Below are 27,836 nucleotides of genomic sequence, written 5' to 3'. Positions count from 1 at the left end.
AGAGAAAACACTGCTTTATAATGAATGCAGAAACAGCACAAGTATTTACTGTTCACCACAAACCCCAAACATGTTAAAGGCAAATGGGAAAGAAAGCGAGACATTCAAATGAATTCGAGTCTTGAATTAGCAAGAACACAGATGAGGTGCACGTGCAGCGAGCACTTCTGCGGTATTGATGATGTAGGAGTCAACATAAACAACAACAACAACAAGAGCTCAGGATTTGAAACTTTTAAGTGGTGCACATTGTATTTAATAAAGAGAGGTTTGGTGATATGAATCAGCAGCTTTGGTATTCCTAATCGTAACCACGAGTCCAGCATATTAATAATGAAATGAAAAACACAGTGCGCATTTGACATATAATAAGCACAGTAAATAGATGAAAGCAAGCTTCAAGGCGGTCTATCGACCCTGAACGCTTCCAACCGCGGTCGCTGCTGCTGCTGATACGCATGCCTTTGCAGTGCAGCGCTTTTATGTCGTTTGTATATTGATAAGACATGGGACTGGTTTAACCTGCTATTCGTTTCAAATCTTGCCAATCCAATAAGGACACTATTGATAAAGCCTGACGAGAAAACAAAGAAAAGTCGCCCCCTTGAGGACGGACCATGTACAGCAACGTATATGTACTGCCTATAAGTAATACGGGGGAAAAAACATCAAACCCTGGAAAATCTAAATCCTGTAGGCAACTGTATACCTGGAATTAATATGATTGATAATTTATAGAAATCATTTCATGTACATATTTTCATACTACTACTACTACTACTACTACTACTACTACTACTACTACTACTACTACTACTACTAATAATAATAATAATAATAATAATAATGTGTATAAATACAATAGTATTTGGTACATCTGTTAAGAATGAACTCCAGTATGTTCAGGTAATGATTACAAAAGAGATCTTTCTTTTGGAATTTCAGGACAGCTGATCTAGAATTAGAATGTACTCTACATTCCATTTTGGGCAAATACAGAATCCTAGGTGCGATTGTACTGTAGTGGCACTTACTCTGTATATTATTTGTCTTTTCGTTCCTCGCCTTTTCCTTGATGCCAAACCTTCTACTGCTTTTTCTCTATTTTTAAATATAACTTGTATTTTACTCATAGCTGTTGAAAACAGCTGGGAACCTGGGAGAAAATGCACACAGAAAAAAATAATACAGTACAAACTAGTGAAAACTGTGCAGATTTCAATGATGAGACGGGGCTCACAGTCAGCTCCAACATTATCTAAATAATAATGAAACAAATTCTTCATTCAGTGTTCAAGGTATGCAAGGAAGGCTGATTTGGAAATATATAAACAAAAAAACAGGCATGTCTCAAGTGATAATATATGTTTTTATCCAGTACTTACATTGCGATGAAGGATATGGCGGAACGCTGTCAAAAACAAAAGTATAAATTTTAAAGTCATATCAACTGGCGCGTCATCTGAAGAGTGTGTGCCACAACTCACCCGAGCCTAGCCTACCACCAATAACTGCGACGTGCCGGCGTGCCAGCTGGCAGTGACATTGCCAAAATACATGTATGTGGAGCTGCAGGTCATTTCAAAACATCACAACAGAAAAAAAACTAAAGGAATGAACTGCTTTACATTTACTGAGAACAACAATATTAAGACATTTGATTAAGCTAAATATAATTGTGTATGTGTTGAGAATATTCCACGTGTTAAATAATGTAATAATACAAACTGTCAAGCTCATCTTCAACCTGTATTTACATTATAGGTAGGGCCTATAGTTATGCCAACTTTTCTTGTACTGGCAAAAACATTCATAGATTTACAACTGGTTTTTTTTTTTTCTTCTACATTTATGTCAGGTTGAGTAATGCAAGTTTCAACCCATAAAGGCTGTGCCTGGTTTATTTATTTTCATTAAGTCTTTATACACTTGCGATGGAAAGCTTGGTTCAAACTTGCGCAACTTCTTAAAAAGCAAATAGCATCTCAATTATATTACTGTATTCTAGGTGCCTGCCATAGAGATACGTAACATAGGCTAGATCAGCCAGTGTCTTTGTAGAATTACATCATCCTCTGATCTGCCACTGTGGATCAAGTTTCCTTTTGTTTTGCTGGCAATACGCTGCTCTGCTTTTAGATGGAGCTGGCGCTTACTAATATAAAGACACATTGCTTGATCTAGCCTGCATTACATAATGTCTATGGCTGACAGGCTTACATGTATAACTAAAGAGAAGCTCGCAAACTCCTAGTCAAAGCAAAGGCTTACATGTATAACCAAAGAGAAGCTCCCAAACTCCTAGTCAAAGCAAAGGCTTACATGTATAACCAAAGAGAAGCTCCCAAACTCCTAGTCAAAGCACAGGCTTACATGTATAAACAAAACCATATTTGAGTGATTGCAAGGAGGAAGGGAGGGCAGCAGTGTGGAGTAGTGGTTAGGGCTCTGGACTCTTGACCGGAGGGTCGTGGGTTCAATCCCAGGTGGGGGAGAACACTGCTGCTGTACCCTTGAGCAAGGTACTTTACCTAAATTGCTCCAGTAAAAACCCAACTGTATAACTGGGTAATTGTATTAAAAAAAATAATGTGATATCTTGTAACAATTATAAGTCGCCCTGGATAAGGGTGTCTGCTAAGAAATAAATAATAAAGGGAGAGTTTAAAAAAAAAAAACTAAATAGGTTGCTCTGTATTATTTTCATTAACACAAAAATAATAACAAAAATAATAACAAAAATAAAAACAACAACAAATAAATAAAGTTACAAAATCCAAAGGAGTGTAGTGCGTTTTAGCTGGTTTGGGGTGTTGCTGATGCACCAGCCACAGTATATTCCTAACTGCTGTCAGTTCTGATGGCCCTTCCTTTTATTGACTTCCTAAATGATCTCAAATGATTTAAGAGGCTTCCTCCTGGCTCAGCTCACATCTGCAGTAATGGCTGTGCATGGGTTTATCACAGAATAGAAGGAAGCTCCCCAGCAGCTCTTGTTATTTGTTCAAAGTCTGCATCAGAGGTAGGAAGCTATTCTAAATTCTCAAGGTCTCAATAGAAACCACGGGGTGGAAGGGATGGCGGTCGAGGGCTATGGGTCTGTAGCCCAGCCCCACACAGTTCTTTTATTTCAGAAAAGTATAAAATAAGGCTTTGATTCAATTCCCTTTCCTGCAGAAACCCGCGTGAGACTTGAAACCAGACGGGCCCAGGAGACAAAAGCTTTACTGTGGACAATGTCTCCATTTCGTTTTGAAGTTCTGTCTGCAATTCAAGGGTTTGTTTAAAACACATCACAATTCTTTAATTGGGTATAATCACAAATGGCCACTTTAAAATGAGGTGTTGCTCCATCAAATCCAAACACACTTGGGTTTATTTTATTAATGAAGGTGCTATTATTCATATTATTATGTTGTCTTGCAATGCACTGCGGTGGCTACTGCAATAACCGAAGATGTAATATTTTGGAATATCGATGAATTTAAACTATTTGGGTTCATAATCCCAATACCTAAAACTCGCTTAAAGGTAATATTTTGTTTGTTTAATGAGACAACTCTTTAAAACCCCAGCAGGTAAACCAAGCATCACAGCCTGACAGCCTGAAGGGGCTCGTCTCCTGAAAGGCGTGTGTTCTAACACTCGGGAGGTGGGAAACAGATCACGCCCTGATTCTGCTCAGAGAGCTGCATGCAGCTGGCTCAACTTGCAAACATATGGGACTACTCTCCTCTCAACGACACACAAAGTTTAATGTAGCACAACTGAGCATATGTGAGCTTATAAACTGTAGGTCTTGTAACATTGCGTAATGATTTTATTTACTTAGTTACGTATGAAGCCCTCCTACCTTATCCAAAATACACATTTAGGAATGGTTTACATTAAAAAGGGTTGATGTTATTAATCATAGTTTCACCAGTCTAGATCCGTTTTTATAAATATAAAGTTCAACACTGGGTAGATGTGACAGGAAGTTAACTTGAATTCAGGTGTGATGAATTTGCTTAATTACCTGCAGCACTTGGATGAATTGGATTCAGTAATCCTGTTAAGGTGATCTGATGTTCCAGCATTTAAATCCATGAAGAGAATTTCCTTTGTGTACATTTGTCCTATCAGTTCATAAGGCAGACATATATAAAGTCCAGCCCTGCTTGGATTATATGGGAGAAAACAAGACCTCCACCATTCTAACATGCGCTACAGAATTTCTACATCGGAATTTTGCAAAACAGAAACATCTGTTTCTTTGTGTTTTATTAATCTATTGTTTTCCCAAAACAGATGCGCTGTTTGTGCGTTTAAAGCTGAATTCACGCCCTTTAAATTGTCATCACCTATACCGGTATGTCTGATGCAAATAACCATATTCCTGGTTTAACCGTTCATCCCTGGTTGACAGATGTTCTCCATTCTTTTACAGGGATCGGGTATAAAAACAGATCTGTACAAGCTGGGCCAGGGTAAGCTTTTAGAAGCTGAGAATGGGAAGATCTCAGCTTTCAAGATCCCTCATAAACTGGCTTTCTAATACCCAAGTCTTTCGACTATTTATAATTGCCAAGCTGGATAAATTCCCATCTCTGTCACTTGCCAACCATTTGATCTCATCAGCAACGGACTACCATTTAAAATAACACACGAGAGCCCTGTTTTGATGCAGGTGCAGTGCCAAAAGCACAGTTCCTAAGAGGGATGAAAAGATTGCTAACAGTATAAATCTGGTAAGAAAAGGCTTGGTTGGATCGGGTACATTATCGCTTTGAGTCGATTCTTGCTGGTTTTCTGACAAACGTTGACTATTCCAGGCATTTTTCAGGCACTAGAAGGCAAACCTAAAGCATGTATGAGTGATTTGAGGTGCTTCTAGACCCTTGACCTTTTCATTCATTTGTTACAATAGTATTACCATTAGCAGCACACACGTAAAGGCATCGCAATCGATGACTAACTGCTAGTTAACACTTACATTAGTGATTACCAAAATGGATGATTTGTAGGCCTATATTTCTCGTTTACTGACTTCACTTATCATTGCGGAAGTCTGTGTCAATGAATTGGTTCAGCTGAAACTGAAGTGAGCGCTCCTCTCCAAGAGGGGGAAAGAGGCCCGGTCAAACAAGGTCAGTGTTGACGGGGCTGGCTGCGGAACACCAAAAGCTTCCACTGCCAGTGTTACATCTGGTCCAGGGAAGTCACAGAGGCCTTTATTCTGAAGTGCTGTCAGGGGTTATTTCTGAACCTGGATCAGACATCTTTTTACACTCTGTCTTCTCTTATGTGTCAGTTTAAGGTGCAGGGCACAGCACAGTGCTGCAGCAAATAAAACGCTGCAGAGTGTTTGTCGGGCTACAGTAGCTTTTTGGTACTTTGTGTACTGTTTTGGACAGATTACAGTGGACTGATTATTTATCAGAATATACGAATCTGGCAATGATTCTACAATATTTCCAATAATGCCCTGTAGCTGCACATGCCATACATACACACAGTTGTTAAAATCCAGGTTCTGGATCTACATTTGGGTGTTCCAGCTTTGTAAGACCTTTATAGTGGTCATGCATCCTGAATCTTTCAGAGCTGGACATCTGCACCGTTTTTCTCTGGTGCTACCAGGAGTTCACAAGTTAGTGGCCCTTTTGCTATGAAAGACTGAATCTTTCTTCATGCGCTCATCTTTTCTCCTCCGAACTCTTGTGAAAATGAATGCAGTAGCTTTTATTGGATCTTGTAAGCAACGCTCTACTGTGTGATTAGTGTCACGATTAATGTTCTGCGGGTCAGAGAAGAGGCCACTGCTGATGGGAGGGACTGTAGTTCATACTGTCGCTCAATAGAGCTTATATCCGAGTCCAATGAAGCTAATCTAATGAATAATTCTGTAATAACTTTAACAGCATGGCACAGGAGTTTGTTACCAAGAGTGATTTTTACTAACACCCATTTCCATTGTTGTTGGGATTTTCATAAAGACCTGTATATCTGAGCTTAGTAATTATTTCAGGTCTATTTCCCCCACTAATTTATATGAACTCATAAAATGGATCACACAGCACTGTGCTAGAATAATATCCACAACTGTTATTAGCACCAAGCAAAACATTGGGAAAATACCTGCATCCAGGAATGAAGTGCAAAACCAGATTCTTCTGTAAAATATTAATTAATATATATATATATATATATATATATATATATATATATATATATATATATATATATATATATAATAGGTGATAATCATTATGTCAGCCCATGTACCAAATGTCCAGTTTCTCTCCCTGAAAGAGGTGACCAGCACATAATCCCATCCAGCAGTACTTCATCATACCTCTAGTGATGGCAATGGGGTATTTAATAAGGCATGGAAGCGCCATGGATTTCACAACATGCACCTTGAAGACTCTTCTTCACATGTAGAAATATCCTTTTAAATCTGGTTATACACAGACCAAAAGCTTATGCGCTGGTCTTTGGATCCTGCAGCCATGAGTCTCTTGTTGGGCACGTCATGATCTGAAAACGCGACACACTGCACAACGTCTGTATGGTACTGCAGCACGGCCAGGGGCTTCAGTTTCTTCCACCCAAGCAAACGGATCCGGTGATCCCATCCTGCTGTCGCCAAGATCCTTCTGTCCTCTCGGATACAGAGGTGTGAAATCCCCGGATTCACCAGCTCTACTGAATCGTGCAGCTGTGGACCCACAAACACCAAGGGATACATTAATACCCTTACCTGCATGACCTGCCATACAGAAAACACAGAAACCGTGTGGTCTGACTCATCAATACAGAAAACACACAAAAACGCACTGAATCTTCCGCTTGGTACACATGCAACAGGATACATCGTACATCATACAGAACCTGCACGGACTGCAACATCCTTTACCCTCCCGTTCAACACACAACCTGCAAACAGCACAGTCATCTTAATCCTCAAACACCACCGAAAGCATGCAGCACGCTTCGAAGAGGGACAGAGAGGGAAAAATAAACCAAACAACAAAAGATTAATAAATGACCGTGTAGGACTGTATTATTACCTCAAGTACCTGGAATGTAACTCAGAAAGAGCATCTGGTTTAAATTACAGCCCCGAATAACAGAATATATTAATGTTTTACTGTTCCTCCGGTGTGTGGGGGGGGGGGACACATGTATTTATTTTATTAGTGGGTCAATGCTGTGCGATAAGTGAAAAATGTTAGCCATTGTTTATAAAGTAACTGTCAGTGGCTAACCTCTTTTCCTTAGAAACAGCTCTGCCGCTGCAGTGAAACTCTGAACGAGGGCAACTGTGCTGTGAGGAGTTTGAGAAGCACTTGAACCCTTAAATAAACACTGGTGTTCCATTAACGCTTTCCTCTCCATTTCAATCTGAAATCGTGTTCTTTGCAGTACAGCAGACAGCTGCACACAGCACCCGTATCCCCCCTGGTGCTAACAGGCAACCACTGCTCTGGCCGATTCATTTCTCCTTGATGAGTTACACCGTTTCTTTTCTATCTCCAGCTTCTATGTTGTGAAGGGGGCAGGTTTTTGATTTGTTTGTTGAGGGGGGTGGGGAAGGTGTCGGATTAAGCTGTTCTCTGCTTATATGAGCCAAGACAAAGTGACAGGAAAGTGTTCCGCTACAGAAACTTCCAAACTAAATAATTACCCGCTGGCTCTTCATTTTAAGAGATTTTCAAGAAACTCAAAATTAGGCGGCATGCATTTTGGCAATGATTGACAAACACAAAAAATGCTATATTGCGAATGACACAGTACTAGCAGGCTTCTCAAATACTGGTGCCCCACAATGATATACAAATGTATGAAACATGAATAAACAGCTGCTAGTAGTCCCTTTACTGCTAGCTGAACATGCCTGTAGTGCTACACTTCTGTACTATCTTGACTGAAGACCCATCTGTCCTAATGCCACCTTGCACAGGTGCACTTAAACAGATCTTTACATCTCTAGCAGTGAAAGACTTGCACCTTTACACACCTGTGCGGTCTGAATCAAAGAGAAAAAAAGATAATGATCATTGGCAAGTGAATCTCAGCAAATTCCACTCTCTGATGCATGTCAAAGGCGAGAAGAGTGATAACCTTTCAATACATAAACCTGAGTGTTAAAATTGTGTGTGTGTGGGAGGGGCTGCATGGATTGCATTGGAGAAGCTCAGGGAATCGGGAGTTAGGTTGGGAGAACTATCCTGTTCTCTTGTTGTTTTTTTTTCTTTTTAACCATTCACTGATTTAACGTCATTGGTTGATGGTGAGATCTAAGCATATATTACACTCATATCTTCAAATACTTTACATTTTTAAAAGGTGGCTAAAAATGCGGCTTTGCAGCTGTGAACGCTGTCATCATCTTCCGAACACTGCTTCAGGCATCTACGCCTGACTTCAACTACAAAACATAACTTCAATTGTAGGTGCAACACACAGAAGTCTTACTTAATCAACACACGCCATTTCTTGCGTTCCAGTATCATAATGGGTTTGAGAAAACATGTGCAATAAATTGAAGGTGTTGCTCATGCAGGGCTTATTTTTTCAGCTGCTGCAACTATCAGTTGATAACTAAATGTTAAAGCTGGCTGCTAACATCCCAGTGACTAAGCTGAAAATCAGCCTGTTTTCTACCTACTTAACAGTTTGCATGCCTGTTAAATATCAACCCCCTGAAAGAATTCCACTTTGGCTAGCGCAACAGATTAATGTACACAAGTCCTTATAGTTTAGTTTGAACTTCTTTCACATACTGTTTAACCAGACCAGCCAAGGCAAAGTCAGATTTCACTCAGAAACACGCAAATTAACAAACTTCGTAAGTCTGTAATAACTTCTCATCGGGCCAAAATCTGCTCCAGCACAAGGTTTTGTAGGACAGGTTTTTTCAGGCAAATGTTTACTTTGGGTTCACAATATTTCACTAAAACTGCTAAATCCACAAAAAAAGTATCTTGCTATAAATATTGATTTTACCAACCAGTGCAGTAATATTATTACTGCTATCTTTAAAAAAATAAAAAGTTAAACCCCAGTTTAATACAGACGCCGCCTTGGAACAACACAGAACGTGCAAGATGTTAAGAGCTCAGGAAGTGACGAGAGTGACAGCACAGATCAGCATACCAAGGGCTCCCTGCATTGTAACCAGCATGTGATTAATTAGCTCGGGCTCTGCAACAACTCCTCTTCATAACTAAATATTTTCCCAGCATATCAGGGCATCGGCGCACAGCCGGTGAAGTGACATTTAGGAGGGTCACCCTTCCTGACCTTGAGGCTCTGCTGTCCGTCAAGCGTCCAGGAGTTGATGGCCTTCTCCGAGGAGCCTGAGACACCTCTTAACTTCCCAGGGTCAAAGTCAAGGCTCATGACGGGCTCAGCGTGGCAAGCGAGGCGGCTCAGCAGACTCCGTTCTGATAGGTTCCAGAGGGAGACCGATCCGTCCTCATAGCCGGCCCACAGCAAGGGGCTGGATCCCGAGTCTGGCTGCCAGGAGAACAATGCGGAAAGGGAAAGATGTTTATAGCAAGCAGCATGGACAGCAGGGACTTGCTTATCGGACCAACAGCAAATTTGCTATGTAGTTTCAGTACTATAAATCATCATGTCACGCTTGCAGCAGATTACTGGATCCGTCACTTTGCTCCTCATTTGTAACACTCACACACACTCTGCACTGATGTCTTTGGAGAAGGTAGATTCGTATGTCCCCCGTATGCCTGAAATTATTAAACTCCATTTCCTAACACTGCAACCTTTTTTGTTTTGCTACTGTAACTAGTAAATCTGGTGCAAAGGCAGCAACAACAGAAATGCATACTACTTTTGAAAGATACAACCTGGTTAAAAATGAACACTAATGACATCGAGAAAGATTTCTAGTGGAGTAGGTTTGTAACTGAATTGCACACCTTTCCTTTAGTTGTACTGCCTACCTACGGCATCGGCTCCATAGAAGGAGGAGCCGTTCCCTTGACACAAGTCACAACTCGCTGTAGGGATTTGCACTGCATGTTTCAGATGTAACAATAATCACGATAATAACAATAATAATACAGGTCCGACATATTTTTACACCTACAGCAATATAATCTGTTCATGAATCAAATTATTGGATCATAAATATAAACTGAACAGACTGACGGTTTCATAATAGCTGTGTAGCAGGCAGTCTTGGAACAGAGATTTTATTGCATGGCTAGAAAAGACTTATAATTTATAGTCAAAGGGGTGTACAGTGATACATGCACCTATGAGAAGACGAGCCCTGGGGGGGGGGGGGGGGGCATTTATCTCACAGTAAATGTGACTGGTTAGCAGCTTTGCACTGTAGCTTTAATTAAGCTTCACTCAGTGTTCCTGCTGAGCAATCTGGAGAATGCTATTCAAGTTAGGCACGGCGATGCTAAATATCCTCTGGACATGCACTGAGAATCTGGAACTGATACTGTGTTAGGGGATTTTTTTTTGTTTTTAAATGTAATAGTAACATACCAGGCGCATGTAGAAATTCAGCCCCTGACTGGTTTATACAGCATGCATCTCAGATAACAAAAATGAAGAAGTAAAAAAGCAAGTTAAATCACTAATGCAGCCTCCCACATTGCAGTAAGCGTTACCGGCTGTTTTTTTTTTTTTCACTGTAACCAAGCGCATGAGATTTTGATCGATGATATCACAGAGCAAAGGGCAAGGCACCCTGGGCAGACACCTAATTTATTATATCCTCCGTATTCCCTCTACTGGATTACATGTCACACTTCAGGAAAGATTCATCATTTACATCACTGGCTGGACTAACGTACGGGACGCTGGCCACAGCAATAGCAAAGGCAGCTCTACTGTGTGAAAACAAGCTCCTGGGTGAGCCCCAGCCTCAAAGAATACAGAATCCTTATCTATGCATGCAGAGTTTACGAGTCAACATGCTACTGTGCAAACTGTACTGTACAAACAATAAGCTTCCAGGGATTCTGCACATGAGGCTCACGTTTTAAAAAGATATGCTTATTCTACAGCAGAGGTGTCCAATCACGGTCCAGGAGGGCCATTCGCTCCAGGTTTAACAGGTGAAATGAGATCATTAAATACTTCACGGTCAGGATGGACGTTTAATTTGTACAATTAAACAATTCTGAACAGGGTTGGAACAAAGACCAGGAGTGGAAGAGGGCCAACTTTGGCCGCCCTGGGTCTACAGTATATAAAACTTACCCAACCTCTTCTCCTTCTGTACAGCTATTCTACAAGTTTCACCAAAATTGACTTCTTCTGATGGTTAGCCTAATGCACACATAACATCTTTTTAAATAAATCTCTAATAACATCATTCAGTCAAATAGTCTTGTGAGTGAAACAAATTAATATTGTTGAGAAAATATTTGTGTAATGGCAAGATACTGGATTAAAGTTGTGTATACAAAAAAAAAACATATACACAGTATGAGAAGCAATTTGATGCAAGACTAATTTAAAAGTTGGACAGCACATAAGGATCCAATCATAAGACTTTGATGATGGCATTGGTGCATGATGAGCTGCAAGCAATTGACCTCTGTTTAGAAACATGCTCTTCAATGCAGAGGCACAATCCTGCTAAAGCCTGGCACATCATACATCATTTGCTTCAAGTCAACGTCTTCCACAAACATATGGATGCAGTTTCCAAAATGCTGAGGTCCGTCGTCATGTAATATTAGCAGATAAAAAGAAAGCAGAAATGATTAGCAGCGTGCTTACAATGAAGCGACCACCATAGTTTAACTTCAGAGAGTTTTGGAAAAGGAAGCTTGGCCCAACAAAGTGTTGCTTAAGATGGTATTTTAATCTTTTCTAAAGACCATTGGCTACTTCTTAAAAGCTGCTAATAAATCTGCTTTGCGCGCTGTTGCCACAGTGATGATGGAGGTTTCAGGTTCAAAGACTGAAAAAAACAGAAAGAAGGAAGCAATTTGTTGCCCCCCCCACTTAACCCTTTGCTTCTCAGTTATGATATTTGCCGGCAGGCAGACATTCTTCTGAGACGGCAGGGCTAGGCAGGCAGTGGGATATGCTGTATTTAATATGCATTGCCAGTTCAGTTCCAGGACATGTCAGTAAGGAGGTCATTGAGATCCGGTGGGTGCTGTGGTGGTCCTGTCCTAGTTAACAGTGGACCTCACTGCCATCACAATTAGCATTAACTATAGACAGTCTTACGGACAGGTCAAGTGCACTGGAGGAAACTGAGCCACTCGGTCACCCTCCATGGAGTCTGGCCCACCTGTGCAAGCCAGCAGACTTCAGTATGCAGTGGCGCATGTAATTAAAATCAACACAGGTGATTTTAGCCATGATACGTCATGTTTTTTAGTACAGTGTCTCAATTGTAAAACGGTACCAGCATCTACAGATCCTCTCTAGTTTAATTACTAGCTCATGCACACTTGTACAGCATGTCTCTTTCATGATAGCAAAAACACCATCTCCAAATGCAATATAAACCACTGACACCACCACAGTGTCTCGCTCTGTTTTGATTATTGCTGCCACCAGACTAACCGGAGACAATAGGGCCTGACTTTCTGCCAGTCACACCTGCCTCCTCTATCTCTGAAACATTAATTACAGCCTTCAGGTGGAAATGTTTTGGAACTGTGTATAAAACACCAGTCATTCTTGGAACCTCATGCCGGTATATCACTTTGAAATTCATTTTAACCAGCCTAATTACAGCAATTTGACCGACGCAAACTAAAAACAGATTGAAAACATTTTAGCCAATGAATTAGAAAGAGTTCCACTCACAGAGTTTAGGCTTAAGGTATTTTTTACCTGCCATAGTTTAAGGCACATAGGCATGCCTAGCTTAGCATCTGGCTTCAGAGTACAAACCGGTGTCTTACTGGGAAGATCCAAAACTCGAACCTGCAAGGGAAAAAAAACTCTTAAACTGCTTGTCAGAATATTTCTTGCTTTCTGTAATTAAGTAATTAACTAATTTATCAATAATAAATAAAAAACAAACGGGTGGAACCAAAAAAAAAGACGTAAAGACGGTAAGACATCTAACAGGTTGTTCAGCTATCATTCGAATCCCTTCCCTCTCCCTTAAGAGAAGGACAGCCCCCTCTCCTTGTCTGGTACTCTGCCACTTGTTGCTAGGATCCTGTCTAGTAATCTTTCTTTTGTCCTGTCCCACTAGAAAATGCCTTTACTGAAAAAGAAAACAACGCTGTTCATTTATCACACACAGCTAAACCACTCAATTACTACAAACTGATTTCTCACAAACAAAGCAGCATTTGAGCTTATTTGTTTATTACTATTAATGATGTAAGCACGTCCGAAGTCTGTAAAAAGAAGTCAATTTGTGTTCGCTTCAAGGTCTACATCTGTCACAAAACATTTGTCTTTGAGTAACAGGAGTACAAACACGGACAGCCAATCCGACAGGTGTCATTATTTCAAAGGTGCACAAAGCAAGCAGATGAGCTTCCTTAGAACAGCTTATAGTTAGCCTATAGAGACCGAGCAGGTTAAAGTAATCTCTTTATTACACTGTACAGTTCACAGCTTCCTGCCTGGCTAGAAACCAGACTCACATTACACAGCTGTTAGAGCGACTCCATCCTTTACTGTGAGCTTCAATCAGTCACGTCTACATGGTTTGTTAAGTGTGGCTATTGAAGCTGACAGCGAGACCTGGAATTGAAATGCTGTGCAATGGGAGTCTTATCTCCATCCCAGCTTTACAGCAGCAACATTGTTTACTTCTAAAAACCCATTTCTAACAGCTAATTGTTTAATATGTTTCATTACAGACTTCAGCCACCAGAAAAGCAATTCAGCTGTCACTGGTTAACGATCAGCAATTGCACTGATAAAATGTAATGCAATAGTCATTCCCATAGAGCCACTTTGGCCAAGGCAGCTTTTCTCAATATATAGTCATTTCTCAAAATCTAGCTCATGTGATACAAGGTTTATTATTTTTATTATTATTATTATTATTATTATTATTATTTGTTTTAATATGTTGTTTTGTAGTTTCCAGTCTCTCGAGCAAGGAAAGGGTTAAACTAACCTGCTTGCAATTTAATATTACACAACAAGACTAGGGCACTGCCAGCCAACAGACAGACAGACTGGCTCACCCATAGCAATGGTAATAAAATGACAAATGTAATTGCTTTTAATTTTTGTATTTTGATAGCACTAGTAATTAGCCTTTTTTTTCTGAAACCACAACTATTTCTTTATTGTCTGTCAAAAAGCTGTTTGCTTTGCACTGGCGCACGTACTAATACACAGCACACCATTCAGGTAGAAGAGTAATGTGAACAGCACAATCACTAATACACCGGTATTAGGGTTCAGCAGTTGCTAATAATCTCAGATGTCGCTACAGTTTACTGTGCCAAGTAACAGCTTACTAACACAAATACACTGTTCAGATGCAATTTAGTCATCACCAGACCAATTTAAAATGTTAATAATAAGTTCACAGCAAAAAAGAAACCAAAAACCTGACCGAACACATGTACAGTCAAAGGAAGAGGAATGACAGATTTATGATGGCAACACATTAACTACAAAGCTGTTTCCATAAAACAACAGCCTCCTTTAATTGCCATTCCAGATACATACTATTAAAACTAGAATTCATATTTTTATCTGCAATACAAATCTGCAGCCTGTGTTTACTTCCAGTCGCCAAACAAAGATGGTATTAATTTGTGCGTTGCCTTGGGTTAAAACAGTTCTTGTGTGGCTCAAACTGCCCAGAAATAAAACACCCACTCAATTAATAAACGCTCAAACATTTAAGGGATTTTCTGTCTACAATCTGCACTTAGTCAACATTAAATCTGTACTCTTGTGTGAGCGGAGGAAATGAATGCTGCCACCTCTGCCTCAGGCGAAAATGATTCCCGGTAAGGAGCAGTCAATCATTTACAGAAATATCCTACATTTATGACTTCCAATCATGACCTTGCATGTCAAGAATACAAGCTTCTGCAAGCGCAAGTACTGTATGCGTTTGAAGATAACTTTCTATTGTGAAAAAATTTAAGCAAAGTAATGAAACTGAATTATGTGTGCGGGTCACCATGTGCAGACTAAGCATTTTGTATACAATACACACATATATATATCTCACATTATATATATATATATATATATATATATATAGATAGATAGATAGATAGATAGATAGATAGATATAGATAGATAGATATACAGGCACCAGTAGTATTCAGGTTAGTGTACAAGCGAAGGTTTTGAATCACAGTAATTGCACTTGCTATCTACAGGCAGGCAAACCAAAATCAGTGAATGCTGCAACAGCTTTAACAACTCTCCAGTAAGAAAAGCACAGGAAATAGAATCAACTTCTTATTTTAGTTTTGAGTGGAACACGTGTGAGCTTCCCCTTTAGTGATGCTTGTCAGTGCACATAACTGCTGCTGCTGCTGCTGCTGGTGGCGGGTGGGTTTTGTGTTTGAGTCTGGTGCAGGGGGTAATCTCTTGCTTTGTCTTCCCTCTCTCTCATTGTTGGCATCACGTCTCCTCTGTATCGCCTGTGCTGCATTGCTCTTACCGCTGCCATGTCTGCCCCAGGAACAGCCAGTAGCCAATGTCCGCCCTCCCTGTCCAGCAGAGAACACTGGCAGAACCCCACGCTCTCCGTTAGAATGGAATCTGTGACCACGCTCCTTCCTTCAGCCAGGTCCCACATGCACACTCGGAGGTCACGACCCTGGCTTTCAGAAAATACAGACAAAACACACAAGGCTGCAACAGATACTAACTCTTTCCTTATTCATTCTCCTACCTTCAGCCTTTATCTTAACCCTTCATACAGACCACCGTTACAGTATGTTGTTGAATTGTTCCATAGAATGCAGGACAAAGTCATCAACTGAAGAATTTCTTTAATTTAGCATATGCATCCAAACTCGCCAACTCTATAGGACACAGACAGCCAGTATGACACAGTATGGAATATTTGTGAAAATGTTTAATTGTTGTTCAAGTGCAATAAGCAGCAAATCGTTGTAATTACTTACATGACAATGGTGCCGCCCTGCTGGTCATGCCAGTAATCTACAGTACTAACCTGATCAGGGCATCTCTGCTGTTGAGAGTCTGGACCCACAAGACTGATGCCCCTCCATGTCCTTCCAACACACTCTCTGTCCTCCTCGTCCTCAGGTTCCAAACATGAACTGCACCATTGGCAGAGCTGGTGAAACATAACACTTCAATAACTACAGGTAATTACTGTTCTGTCATTTATTTACTATTGCCACTGCTTCTGAGTCCAACAGCACAGGGACCCCAACAGCTGCGCTGGCTGAACTTCCATGAAAGTCAAACATTTCTACTACAGTATAATAATTTGAATTTGAATTGATGAGCGTGGCTCTGCTGCTAAGACCCCCACTCACCCAGAGAAGAGGAGAGGCTTGTCCTGCTCCTGGTTCCTACAGCAGAAATGCAGCGTGTTTACCGGCGCTCCGGTCCCGCGGAGAACAAACTGAGGATCAGGAGGGGGCAACGCCATTGCTTCCTGAAAGAGAAACACTCTTTAAATGACTCATGGATTCCATCTTTGGAAATTGCAGACTTCTGAAAGACAACGCTGTTGAAGTAAAAAGTGCTGCTGCTTCCTGGTATAAAATCACTTCCTGTGCTGTAGCTCAGTTTTAGTCCAATGGTCTGGTTCAATCTGACCATGTGACCTACCTCACAGGAAGCAATCCCCCCCCCCCCCCCCCACCCCAGCACTGCACTGCACTGCACTGCACTTGAACAATCAGTATATCTGTCTCTAATAAGAGTTCAGGAAATTGATTGAGCTTGGTTAGTACTCCTTTTTCAAACCGACAAGCCATGGGTAAACAAATAAGAATTATTAGACTGTGACTGAAACAAAATATTTAATTTGCTATGTTGCACTTTCACTATAAACATAAACAAAGCTGCAGGGGGAAACAAAGAGAAACAAACTTCATTTGATGACGAGCTGGTCTGATTCTTGTGACAGGATCATTATCCAATACATTATAAATCATTACCCCCGGACAACTTAATGAACGAAACATTCTCAAAAGCAGTCGCTGTATCAGCAGATCATACCCACGTTTATTTGCTTGCTCGGAGGCATTATATGAGAACTGCGCCCACTGCAAAACAGCACAATCACGCCCAAGTGTCAGTATAAGTTTAAAAGGTACTGTGCACACAACCTGTTCCAAATTACCTTAAAAGACTGTTCATTCTGTTTCAAATGATTACACCATGGGGTCTAGTTTCATGAACTTTCTATTAATCCTGCTGCATCCCTGAAGGTGATTTCTTGCCTCTTTAATAAATACCTTGGACAAACAGTGCCTTTAAAGAGCTGCTTACACGTTTTAGGGTACATCAAGATAAGCAGTTTTGTCTCGATCACTAACACAGACCGCACTGAGTTCAAACGACAGTGAAATCCCCTCCGAAATTCTCTTTTGCAAACATAGTGAAACAGTTCATTGCACAGCACGTTCATTTTTAAAGGGTAATGAGGGGGGGGGGGGGGGGGGTCTCATTTATTGTTTTTTTTTTTTTTTTGGTATTTCTCATCATGATAAGGAGCCTGCAATGAAACTAGATCCGTTTGTATTTCCAAAGAGCTCATTTCAGTAGGTTACTAGTTAAATTGCCCATGTTAATCTGTCATCCGAAGACAACTCTCCGTCCAGCCTTCCTAATTAAACAAGGGCTCCACCACTGCCCTCAGTGACTGCCTTACAATAAGGACAGCCATTCTTATCAGTGCTAGGGAGGGATCACAATTACAGCGAGTGGCCATGAACACAACTGCAGCAGTATCCAGAGCTGCAGTCCACGTCATCATTTCAATGCACCAGGGCACACAGACTGTGGCTGGGTGGAGAGGAAATATTGAATGCTTTTTTCTTCTAATCTGACCTTGATTTGGAGAGTACAACACATCTAACAAAAACGCAATCGCCAATCCCCTTTGAAACCTGCAAAGCACTGTTCTACAATGCAGGAACAGCAGAGCTTCTACATGTTCTACAACAATTATATTCCCACTGAGACATTAGAGGAGCAATTCAAAACTGACACAGACTTCCTGAGTCTATAACAAGACTTACAATCAATGCGATTCATAAAGAAAGGCTATCGCTGCTACATTCAATTAAGATACTGGTTTGCATTATGTAGCTCTATAAATTGGGCTACAGTGCAAGCAGCTGGCCACATCAATCAGATTGCAGTTTTTTTGATGTCAGTGCTGCCCTGCTGCTGATCCGGACATTGACATGCTTATAGGTCCTGCAACGAGCCGCATGTGCAGTTTTAAGGACTCAATACACTCAGGATTGTCATGTAAAGAAATCAAAAGGTCATTAGAGAAATAACAGATAAGCGAAAGGTTCCCAATGCCCATTGTTTCAGTGCAAATGACTTTCATTCCTCTGCCAAGATCTGGAGTAGGGGAAACAATAAGAACCAACTAACAGTGATCACTTTAAAACCTGCTGGCAAAAAAAATAAATAAATGACAATCTCTGCATTCCTGCCGTGGACAGGAAGAGCAGGCCTGAGAGAGGAGGATTAACCGTCCCTTATTCCTTCAGCACAGCCTGGGTTTAACGCAGTTGACATGAATGTTTAAAGCAGCAAGTTTGCTCTCAAAACAATGTACCTGAAATGCATTCCTCTTCCAGCCCTACCCAGTCAATCAAAGACAACAAGACTCAAAGCAAGCAGTCAGAGGACCAGCACAGGGATCCCATCCTTTGTTGCCTGCAGACAAACAAAGAGTTGAACATTATGTTCTGTGCATCATGCTGTAAGAGATGCATAGTTATCACCACAGCGATGGAAAAGCGACTCCAATTGCATTGCAGTTTAAGCCACTCCAGGTTGTACTACTTAATTAGTCACACTCTTAATTAGTTTGTTGTTATTTGCTTATTTTAAAAACTGACAAGAGAACAGAAGGGGTAGGTTGTGCTAGTACCGACTTCTCAGAGATGCCTCTGATGTTTATGTTCTCTGCTGAATTTTAATGATCTATTAAAATGCAACTACAAACTATTTCGGAAACACGCACATGCCATGGAAATCCCTCCAGGAAGTTAACAATTAAGGAATGCCCCTTAAGGACTGTGTAAAACACATGGATCAGCATTGCATTTCTCCTGTTCTCCTGGGCCAGCTTGTTTACATACCAAAGCACAGCACAATTACAACATTTAGCTAATCAGTCCCAGAACTTTCATTCAATTTTATTTACATTAGTCAAGATTTACAGTCAAGATCCAAGACCATGTAGACACAGGTACCCTGAAACGTCTGGGTTGTAACATGATAATAGGCTTTGCTGTATTCCACCCATGCTCTACATACAATATGAGATTCTAAAACCAGGGCTTTCGGAATAGCCTGTGGAACCAAGCCTGGGAAACTGGAAATCAAGACTGAAATCCTCAATGATAATACTGAGTCATGTGTCACCAATGTAGGTCAGTCACTCATTCAAAAAAAAAAAACCCTCCCCTTCCACACATACTGAGTGTATTAACATTATTGTATTAGGCAGAATGTCGGCAGCTAAAAGATATTCAGAACAACCCAGTAAAGCAAAACAATGTCCCTTTATAATATTCAGAGTCAAGAACGGCGATTCTCTAATACTGCTACTCTGAGATTTAATACACCATGCAAGCACAGATATGAACGAAAAGCTGCAGAATTTAAACTTGTGTGGAAAGATGGATTCATTTAACTGGAGTGAGTCAAAGTTTTTTTTTTTTTTAAGTCTCATCCCAAATCCCATCCACCGGTGATATCCCTTTCCCACTTTGAAGACTTAACGAAGACTGAGGCTTCTACTATGCGAGTAGCAGATAAGACAGCAGCAGTAATCTGACTCTGAGGCTTTGGATAAAGGCAGTTTGTCTCTTCTTAGCCCATCTGTCAACACCTCCTTGGTAATTAGGCCTAATTATGAGGGAGCGCTCGCTTCCCCTTCAAGTTAATAAGTCAGAGCGGGTCCCAGAGCCAGGGATCTTTCAGCACGTGTCGGCCCGGCGACCTTCAGTTCAATCGAAACCACTATCAGTGCCCGGATTTTTCTTTTTGGAAAAGCCTGACTAGTAATTTTAATACAGGCTTCAAAGATTAGGAATCGTCTGTCTGCATTCCACTGCCGGGACCTGGTATCACGTGATGGGCAGCCAACCACCAACCACCAACCACCAACCACCAACCACCAAGCCAATCCACTAATGCTGTCCAAATTACCATTCATAAAAAAAGAGACAGCTATCGTGTAAACTATACGCACCAACTTTCAATGGGATATCCCTAATCTCCCTTAGGCTACATCAGTGTTCTCCGAAAGCATTTGATTTGAGGAAATTAGCGTGGTTCTTCATTGACGTTGCCATGCACTACCCAGAACTGCAGCCCTTTTATAAACAACGTGAGCAGGCATCTAAAACCCACAGCCTTCTGGAACCAAGAACCACACCTCAGCAGGTAGGAACTCTTCAACCAAGTCCACACAGTTCCATTGTTCAAACCCAACACTATATGGATTACCATATAAACTCAGTCTCCACGTGTCTGCTGGGCATCTGTGGAGCAACTCAGCATTCTCTCTGAATAGTGTCAGCCTGAGATAGTATCACTAATTAAAAACATACTAAAAATATACTCATTTACATTACCGGTACAAACTAAGTCCCAATGTTCACAATTTAGGTTAGAAGGTTTAGAAAAGTACTCTGTGTGCTTCTCACAAGTGGCTCTCCTCGCAGGCATACCGTTTCAGTGCTTAGATTTTTTTTTACACAACATGTAAATCGCAGAAACTACCATCAGTCAGCTCTTTTTAGGGCTGGAAACAAATTCTCTAAAAAGGAAACCAAACTGCTGATTGGAAACCCAAGTTCCATTATAAAGTCCACTTAAATAAACAGAGTAGGAAGTTCCTAAGACACCCGCCCTTTATTGTGAAAAAAATAAAATAAGGGAATTTTTGCTGGAAAAACAACCAAACCAAATGCAGAGAGTAAACCCAGACACAAGCGGCCCCACGCCCTCCGTCACTCACAATGTGAACAGTGTGTGGAAGGCTCTGTATTGTTTCAATGACAGGGCCAAGGCAAGATAAGACCTATGGAGTGGCCTCTTCTGAATTGAACTGCTGACGGTACTTTGTTTTAGGATACTGAGATTTAGGAGGCAGAACCCCAATTAGTCAACAACATGATCGGCAGGTCCCTTTTTACCTCTTGTCACTATCATTAGTTAGTTTAACAGGGGACTCATATACCATCAGCTACAGCAAACTTAGTGGGCAACAGACGGAAGACACTTTCTACAACCAATGATGATGGCATTTCATTGCAGTGCAGTGTGTAGGTGCATGGGTTGATAAATTGCACTACGACAGCTGCTTCGGTAAAATCCAAGTTTGGTAGTTACGCGAGTGACACCTGAACTGTTCTTCTATAACAACAGCCTGCACCCGACGTGGCAAGACGGACCGGACACAGAGTAGTAAAGAAGCTGATCGTTTCATTGGAATGAAATGTGAGTGCAGCACTGCGGGACGCGTCAGGGAGTGTCTCTGTTTCAGCTTTCTAGATTAACAAGAGGAATGATCCAATCTCCATGTCTGTTCCAGGGCATGCATGTCTAATCTATTGGGTCAACATACCAGCAAGCAAAACCACACCTCCCTTAAGGAAAAAGCTGCCCTTTTAAGCAAGACGGTCAGTCAGAATGAGGCTAAAGCATTCTCCATCCTGAAACTAAACTTATTATGCAGTCAAAAAAGAACTATCCCCGAGAAGAATTACATTGTCCTACTATAAAAACAACCCAGCAGCGCAACTTATATCTGCGTTTGCAGAAATTCCACTTTGATGAGAGCGGTGGGAAGGAACTGTTGTTAGATTGTGGGTATTTTGATTGATTGTGAAGTTTAAAAGCAGCTATAATTACAGAGGAAATAAATGGCTGTTGCAACAACCACATTTCACATCACACTTGCTCCCTGACAGAATGATTAAAAACAATTCCTGACGCATTAGATTAATAGTACCAAAATAAACCCCCAAAAACTTTAAAGTAAGTTTTTCTATTGTTTTCGTGTTAAACACAAATATGAGGAAGTGGTGTGGGGGGTTACGATGTCACCAACAGTCTGAAGTAAAAACATATGATTTTAGATGGTGCCTCATAGGTTCAATTGCATCCGAATGCTAAAAAAACACTGAAGACCCTCAGCTGTCTGCAGGAACTTTCATAGATTCAGAACGCTGCTAGTCGAAACGGCTGTCATTGAATTTGTTAAGCTTCTTGAATTAGTATTTCTAAAGGAACTGAAGGAGGGTCAGTCCTGAACACTGGTTTAAAACCGGAGCGCGCTTTCTGATAGACAACTTCCACGCACAGTCACAGGCATGACAGGACAGTGACAGAACATCCACACTCTTCCACTAAAAATACAATTAAAACTACAATCCGACCTTTAGATTAGACATACACATATTAGCACAATCACAACTTAAAAATTGACAGACTATACTTGTTCTACACTTGCGCCCAGTTTTAATAATATGTATGTTGCAATTCTGGAGTGGAGTAACACCAACACTTCTGTCAATGTCAATTTAACCCTATTGCTGATGACTAGGAAAAAGACTGCTGACGTCACAGAACTAGCCAGACAAACTGCGAATGTAGGGTACATAATTTAAAGTATTTAATTGAAGCTTTGTTACATCAAAGTGTTATTATCTTTAGAAAAACACTTTGTGAATATGGCACTGAATAGTTTATTTGGAAGTCAAAAAGTTGCAATTAAATAATAATAATAATAATAATAATAATAATAATAATAATAATAACTTAAGGAGATCAGGGATGATAAATAATTTGCGGATAGTTCATATTAATTCTATTGGTAGATATTTTGCTGGGTATATATTTCTTAACCATGTTATAGACAGTACAACTATGACGCACTGTAACATTTCGTTTTACAGTGTAAACGTAGAAACCACAATACTGCTGTAGTGTACACAGTGCAGATAATGCGTTATAAACTGTAAGCTAAAAGTTGCACCACATTTACTAGTTTTAGTTTCGAAATGGTTGAGACACAAAGCACGCAATCGAACACTTTCTGTAGCGTGCGTGGATGCGTGCATCCGGCTACACTATCAACTTTGAAACATTTTAATTCTCGTACTCAGCACTGGCACTGACGACTGCACTTGTACTAAATACAAACGCTATGGTTAGCCATGGGCACACACTATTACAGTATGCTTTGAAACAGCAGCAGAACCTATGAAAAAGTAAACTCGTTCATACGTGTGCGTTCACGTTTCTCTCCTCTGCTGCTACAGTTACACTGAGATACTCACTTCCACTACCGCCACGGTCTCACGTAGAAACCAAAACTGCGACAGCGAGAGAAGAGGACCCATGGAGAAAGAGGGAGGGGCGCTGTAGAAGACCGAGCCAATGCCTCATGGTATTACAATTACGCTATGCCGTGGTTACCTCTTATTTCGGAGGCACTTGCTTTGAGTAATATTGAAAATACAGCTTTTAAATTAACGCCCGTCCACATTCTTCTTGTTCTGATTTTGGCGAGTGTTTTTTTCTTACACAGAACCATTGTATTGTTGCACCACCACTGAACTGGACGTACTGCTGCACAGCGCTCATTACAACAATCGAAATAGGGTTTGCATTTCAGATAGGTTTCTGTCTAGACTGTGTCATCAGATCATGTATACTTTTCAATCTCCCACAAGCTGTCCTGTATGTTTTGTAGGTGTGCCCATGCAGGCACTCTGTGTGTGTGTGTTTCTTCACCTTGTATTTCTAATTCCAGGTATGACTCGGGTAGATTTGTAAAGCACATGTACAACACCTACAAAAGGTTGAGGTCAGGCGGTTGGCTTTACCTTCCCAAAGGTCAGTTAACAATAACTGGGCCCATTTGTTTGCACAAGAAAACAGAAAACTGCGAGCTGTCCAATCCAGCCATCACAGCTAGCCTTTGTTTCTGCTGTCATGTGTCGATCCACTCTTCAGAGTTATTTTTAAAGACAATATGTGATAGCTGCACAAACAGGCTGGTACACATGTGCAGTGTTCCTTGAAACAGAGACTGCAAACATACAGTGCCTGTCAATCACCTGTCAAGTCATTGCAGTAGAAAGGAAGGAATAGAAGTGAAAACAAGGACGCAGATTTATGACAACTTGAAGTGCGGAGCTTGTTTTAGTATAAGCAGGTTTGCAAGGTCTCCAAGGAGTTTATGAGAGCTCTTTGGGTATATGTGGGGCTCTATTCACAGAACTACGCTTTGTCTGATTCATTCAATAAGGGGGTTGGTGTTCTTGTGTTTTGTAACTGCAACCTGGCATGTTTACAAGCTGTCTATAAATGTCTATATAGCCTGTGTCATTTTGACTTCATAATAATTCCTTGGGAACGTGTTTTCTTAACTTTAACCAAGGATATGCATAACTAATACAGTCTTTGCATCATTAAAGACATTTCTAGATGCAAACTTTTGCCTTTGATACACACAGCGTAGCTCATGCCGTCTGTGGAAAAGCTGTAGTATAAGAGTATTACCCTTTAGTTAAAACTGCCACACTATATTCATAATCAAAAGGGCTGTCACTAAAGCTGAAGTTCTAAGTAGTCTGTATGTTGTTCGGCGACTGGACTATGCAGACACACAGCGAATACTAAAACCCTTTTCTTCATGTTTGACAAAGTGCATCTTCACTTTCAGCATTAAACCTTTTTTTTTTTTACGAGAACGGACATGGGAATGCGTTTTCAGTAAGTCACGTGAGGGCCCTTCAAGGTATTATACTGAACAAACAGGCCTCTCTTTATTTTTTCTGCTTTTTCAATCTTATTAGGAAAACCTCAGGCATTTAATCCACAAAGCACACACTGTCCTTTTCGAAGTCGCTGGGAGAACCTTTATTTGTCCTCTGCTGCCGTGTTCCAGGAGGTTTGAGGCTCTCCCTGGTTTGGGTTTCAAGATTAGATGAAACCAGAGCGTTTTAAACCTCTTTGGAGGCTTGGGATTAGGCTGAGACCTGGCCTGACGCAGCCCTCCTCTGGAAAGTTAAATGAAATAGTAAGCAATGCAGTATGCCTGCTTACAGGTGTTTGGCAATATACAAAAAACAAAAGCTGAGAGGAGCAGCAACAGGTCATTAAAAGCGAGGAAATGCAGCTATAAGCTGTTCAGTTAGATAAAGCAGGAACTGTAAGCTTCACTATTAGTGTGTCAGAGATTTTCTGCTTCAACATTTCCATTCTACCGCTCTCTACCATGAATGTGTGTAAATAGGGAGATGCACAGAGATCATTAGCCAGCATACAAAAGATGCAGGAAATGATCTTTGTTTGAATGTTTGTTCATCACTTCCTCTTTTTTTAAGTACATTTTGATGCAACAGTAATTGATTGGATGCTCTTCATTGTAGTGCTGTAAAAGAGGATGTTTCAGACAATGTGTTTGAAAATGATCCATTAGTCTATATTTTACTTGAGAAGAGTTTCCGCTGGTTTAATTCCCCACCCAACAGCCATTTATTAAAACAACAAACCAGGCACCCCTGAAACAGAAATGCCACCCATTGATTCAGTAGTTACTACAGCATGAGGCAGATATATACTCAATCATTATTGCCAGTCAAAGAAAAGGAATGGGTAGCTGAAAGCCATTTGTTTCTGAACAGTGGATGACTGATTGTTGGCACATTTCTATATATTATGCCAAAGACTTTCCAATTACCTGTGGCTGTCCAGAAAACATTCAGAAATACATCTAAAAATGCACATTAGATTACAGCTGGAAATGCAAGAGCAAGGGCCAGACTGGGTTGCAGGTACTGTACCATGTCTAAATGTTTCTTATTACTGGGCAGGCAATTACACAGAGTGTCAGATGAATGAGCGCATGTGGCACAGATATCTCTTCTGACCAGGGTATCCATTCCAAAAGCATGGGTGATTGTCAGCTTAGTGGATGTGAGTCTGCATTATTAAAGCAGCACAAAATTGTCCATTATTTGTTGCAAGTGCAACCATCTCAGCTTTCTGAGACGAGTTAACAAAGAGGGGGAGGTGATTGTGTGTGCAGCTCTGTCTCTCGGAGGGAGTCGGGCATTGTCTGGGCTTCAAGAGCTGTGGCAGAAGGGGTAATTAAACCCCTGGACTAAACATGACCTCGAAACCCCTACCACCTAGCTCCCCAGCACAGGCTTCTTCCATTACAGCACACACATCACCAAATTGGAAGGGTTTTTAAATAAGCAATAATACCCAGCACAGTTCCTGCAAGATCATTGATCGGGGCCATTGTCAAGTGAAGGAGAGGCCGCTTAACGGAAGGTCAAGTATCTGACAGGTAATCCACACTGCGCAGGGAGTCTTGGCTCCTATGAAGACCTTTTTATATGTGCCAGCTTACAAGGCACATGCTGCTTTCAGAAGTGTCCTTGCGTGGATGAGTGGATGTAGGCTTCCATGAAAGCTTGTGACTCTTCTAACTTGTAAACCACTTGTTGCATTGATTTAATAATTGTGCCGTTTATGTTTGTGTGGAAATAAAACACGCACAATTCCAGATTGTTATACCCAAACACACGCTGGCTAATAACAGTGCTGTCACTGGCTTAAGTTGCCATATTAGGCAAGTTCAAGTTATGCAGGTATCTACCTGTAGCCGCTGCAGACCTGACACAGGACTATTGTCATACTGTCCTTATTGCATGCAAAAAAGGTTATATATATATATATATATATATATATATATATATATATATATATATATATATATCATCATTTAGCCAGTTGAACTTTAAAACTCCCCTGAGGAATGTAAATCTCCTTGCCTCGGGGCTCCAGGGCTCGGGGTGATGATGCTGATGATAGCCTGCCCCTGTTGCAGCCTGCACTGTGCCTGACCTCTGCAGTGCTAAGTACCTGGGCTCAGGATCAAAGTTAGGAAGACGTCATATTCGACTGCACTGTCATAGCTTATCTTGAAGGGCACTTAATCTATCCAAAAAATTCCAGTTTCCATGATTCCACAATTCATGCGTGCAATGCATTCAACACCTGATCCATTTTCATGAACTTTAAAATAATCTGGTGGATGCATCTCCTGAATCTACCAGAGGGCATGATCGCTGCCTAACTGAAGGATCACATTCTCAACACAGCTCAATAAGAACAATAAGAAACTGTACAATGTTAGACAGATATTTCAATACTACCTTAATCGCTTATATAGCAATACCACCTTAAATCACCGGTCTCTGGCCTCACAACCAGGGAGAGCTCCAATATTTGCAGGTGACGTGTTTATTTTAAATATAAATCACAGGCTGCTCATTGCGGAGCTGCACATGCATTTAAAAAGGACTTTCCAGACCAGGAGCTCCAGGAGAACATGTTGTGTGCCTCACAGGGAGTAGAGGAGTCTGCTCATGCTGCTAAGAAACACTAACCTGCGGCTGTTGTTCCATAAGGCTTGAGCTAAATTTAGCAGTGGAGCTCAGAATAAGGGGAATTCCAAAAATGAGCAAATGCCTTGGAAATGTTGTATCTTTCATTGTAAATCAATGGCCAAAAAAAAAAAAAAATTGCTACTCTCCAAAATAATAACAACATCCATGTTCACAAAGAGCATGTTCAGCATTTTTATTGATTTATAATAGCAATAATCCCCTTGCAGAGATGCCATT

At 40.8% G+C, this 27,836-nt stretch overlaps 1 protein-coding gene across 5 annotated transcripts; it reads right to left on the bottom strand.

Annotated features, from left to right (window-relative positions):
* Positions 1 to 6,343: 6,343 nt before the first annotated feature.
* LOC117427593 (guanine nucleotide-binding protein subunit beta-like protein 1) lies at positions 6,344 to 23,590 on the bottom strand. 5 transcript variants are annotated; one of them, XM_034045735.3, is made up of 8 exons: positions 23,469 to 23,530; positions 18,725 to 18,825; positions 16,455 to 16,576; positions 16,124 to 16,249; positions 15,605 to 15,767; positions 12,835 to 12,927; positions 9,292 to 9,507; positions 6,344 to 6,703 (listed from the first exon to the last, which is right to left on the bottom strand). In XM_034045735.3, exons 3-8 carry the CDS (start codon positions 16,568 to 16,570, stop codon positions 6,437 to 6,439), a joined length of 981 nt encoding a protein of 326 aa, XP_033901626.2. In that variant the 5' UTR covers positions 16,571 to 16,576; positions 18,725 to 18,825; positions 23,469 to 23,530; the 3' UTR covers positions 6,344 to 6,436. The 5 variants fall into 5 exon arrangements, with proteins under 5 accessions (XP_033901626.2, XP_033901627.2, XP_033901629.2 ...); XM_034045736.3 differs by lacking the exon at positions 23,469 to 23,530 and adding an exon at positions 23,416 to 23,434; XM_034045738.3 differs by lacking the exon at positions 18,725 to 18,825 and having other exon boundaries at positions 23,469 to 23,589.
* Positions 23,591 to 27,836: the final 4,246 nt, after the last annotated feature.

The sequence above is a fragment of the Acipenser ruthenus genome, chromosome 21 (genome assembly GCF_902713425.1).
Source record: "Acipenser ruthenus chromosome 21, fAciRut3.2 maternal haplotype, whole genome shotgun sequence".
In the NCBI taxonomy this organism is placed as follows: domain Eukaryota; kingdom Metazoa; phylum Chordata; class Actinopteri; order Acipenseriformes; family Acipenseridae; genus Acipenser; species Acipenser ruthenus.
This window is presented reverse-complemented; position numbering and strand designations above follow the sequence as displayed.

What these genes read in the sequence shown, in the direction of transcription:
- LOC117427593 (XM_034045738.3), bottom strand. Translation starts at nt 23,531, where the DNA reads ATGGGTCCTCTTCTCTCGCTGTCGCAGTTTTGGTTTCTACGTGAGACC. An exon ending in AGCAGAGATGCCCTGATCAG is followed by an intron (nt 15,768 to 16,123) that starts GTTAGTACTGTA and finishes ATTTTCTGAAAG; the next exon opens with CCAGGGTCGTGACCTCCGAG. An exon ending in CTGGGGCAGACATGGCAGCG is followed by an intron (nt 12,928 to 15,604) that starts GTAAGAGCAATG and finishes TTTCCCTTGCAG; the next exon opens with GTTCGAGTTTTGGATCTTCC.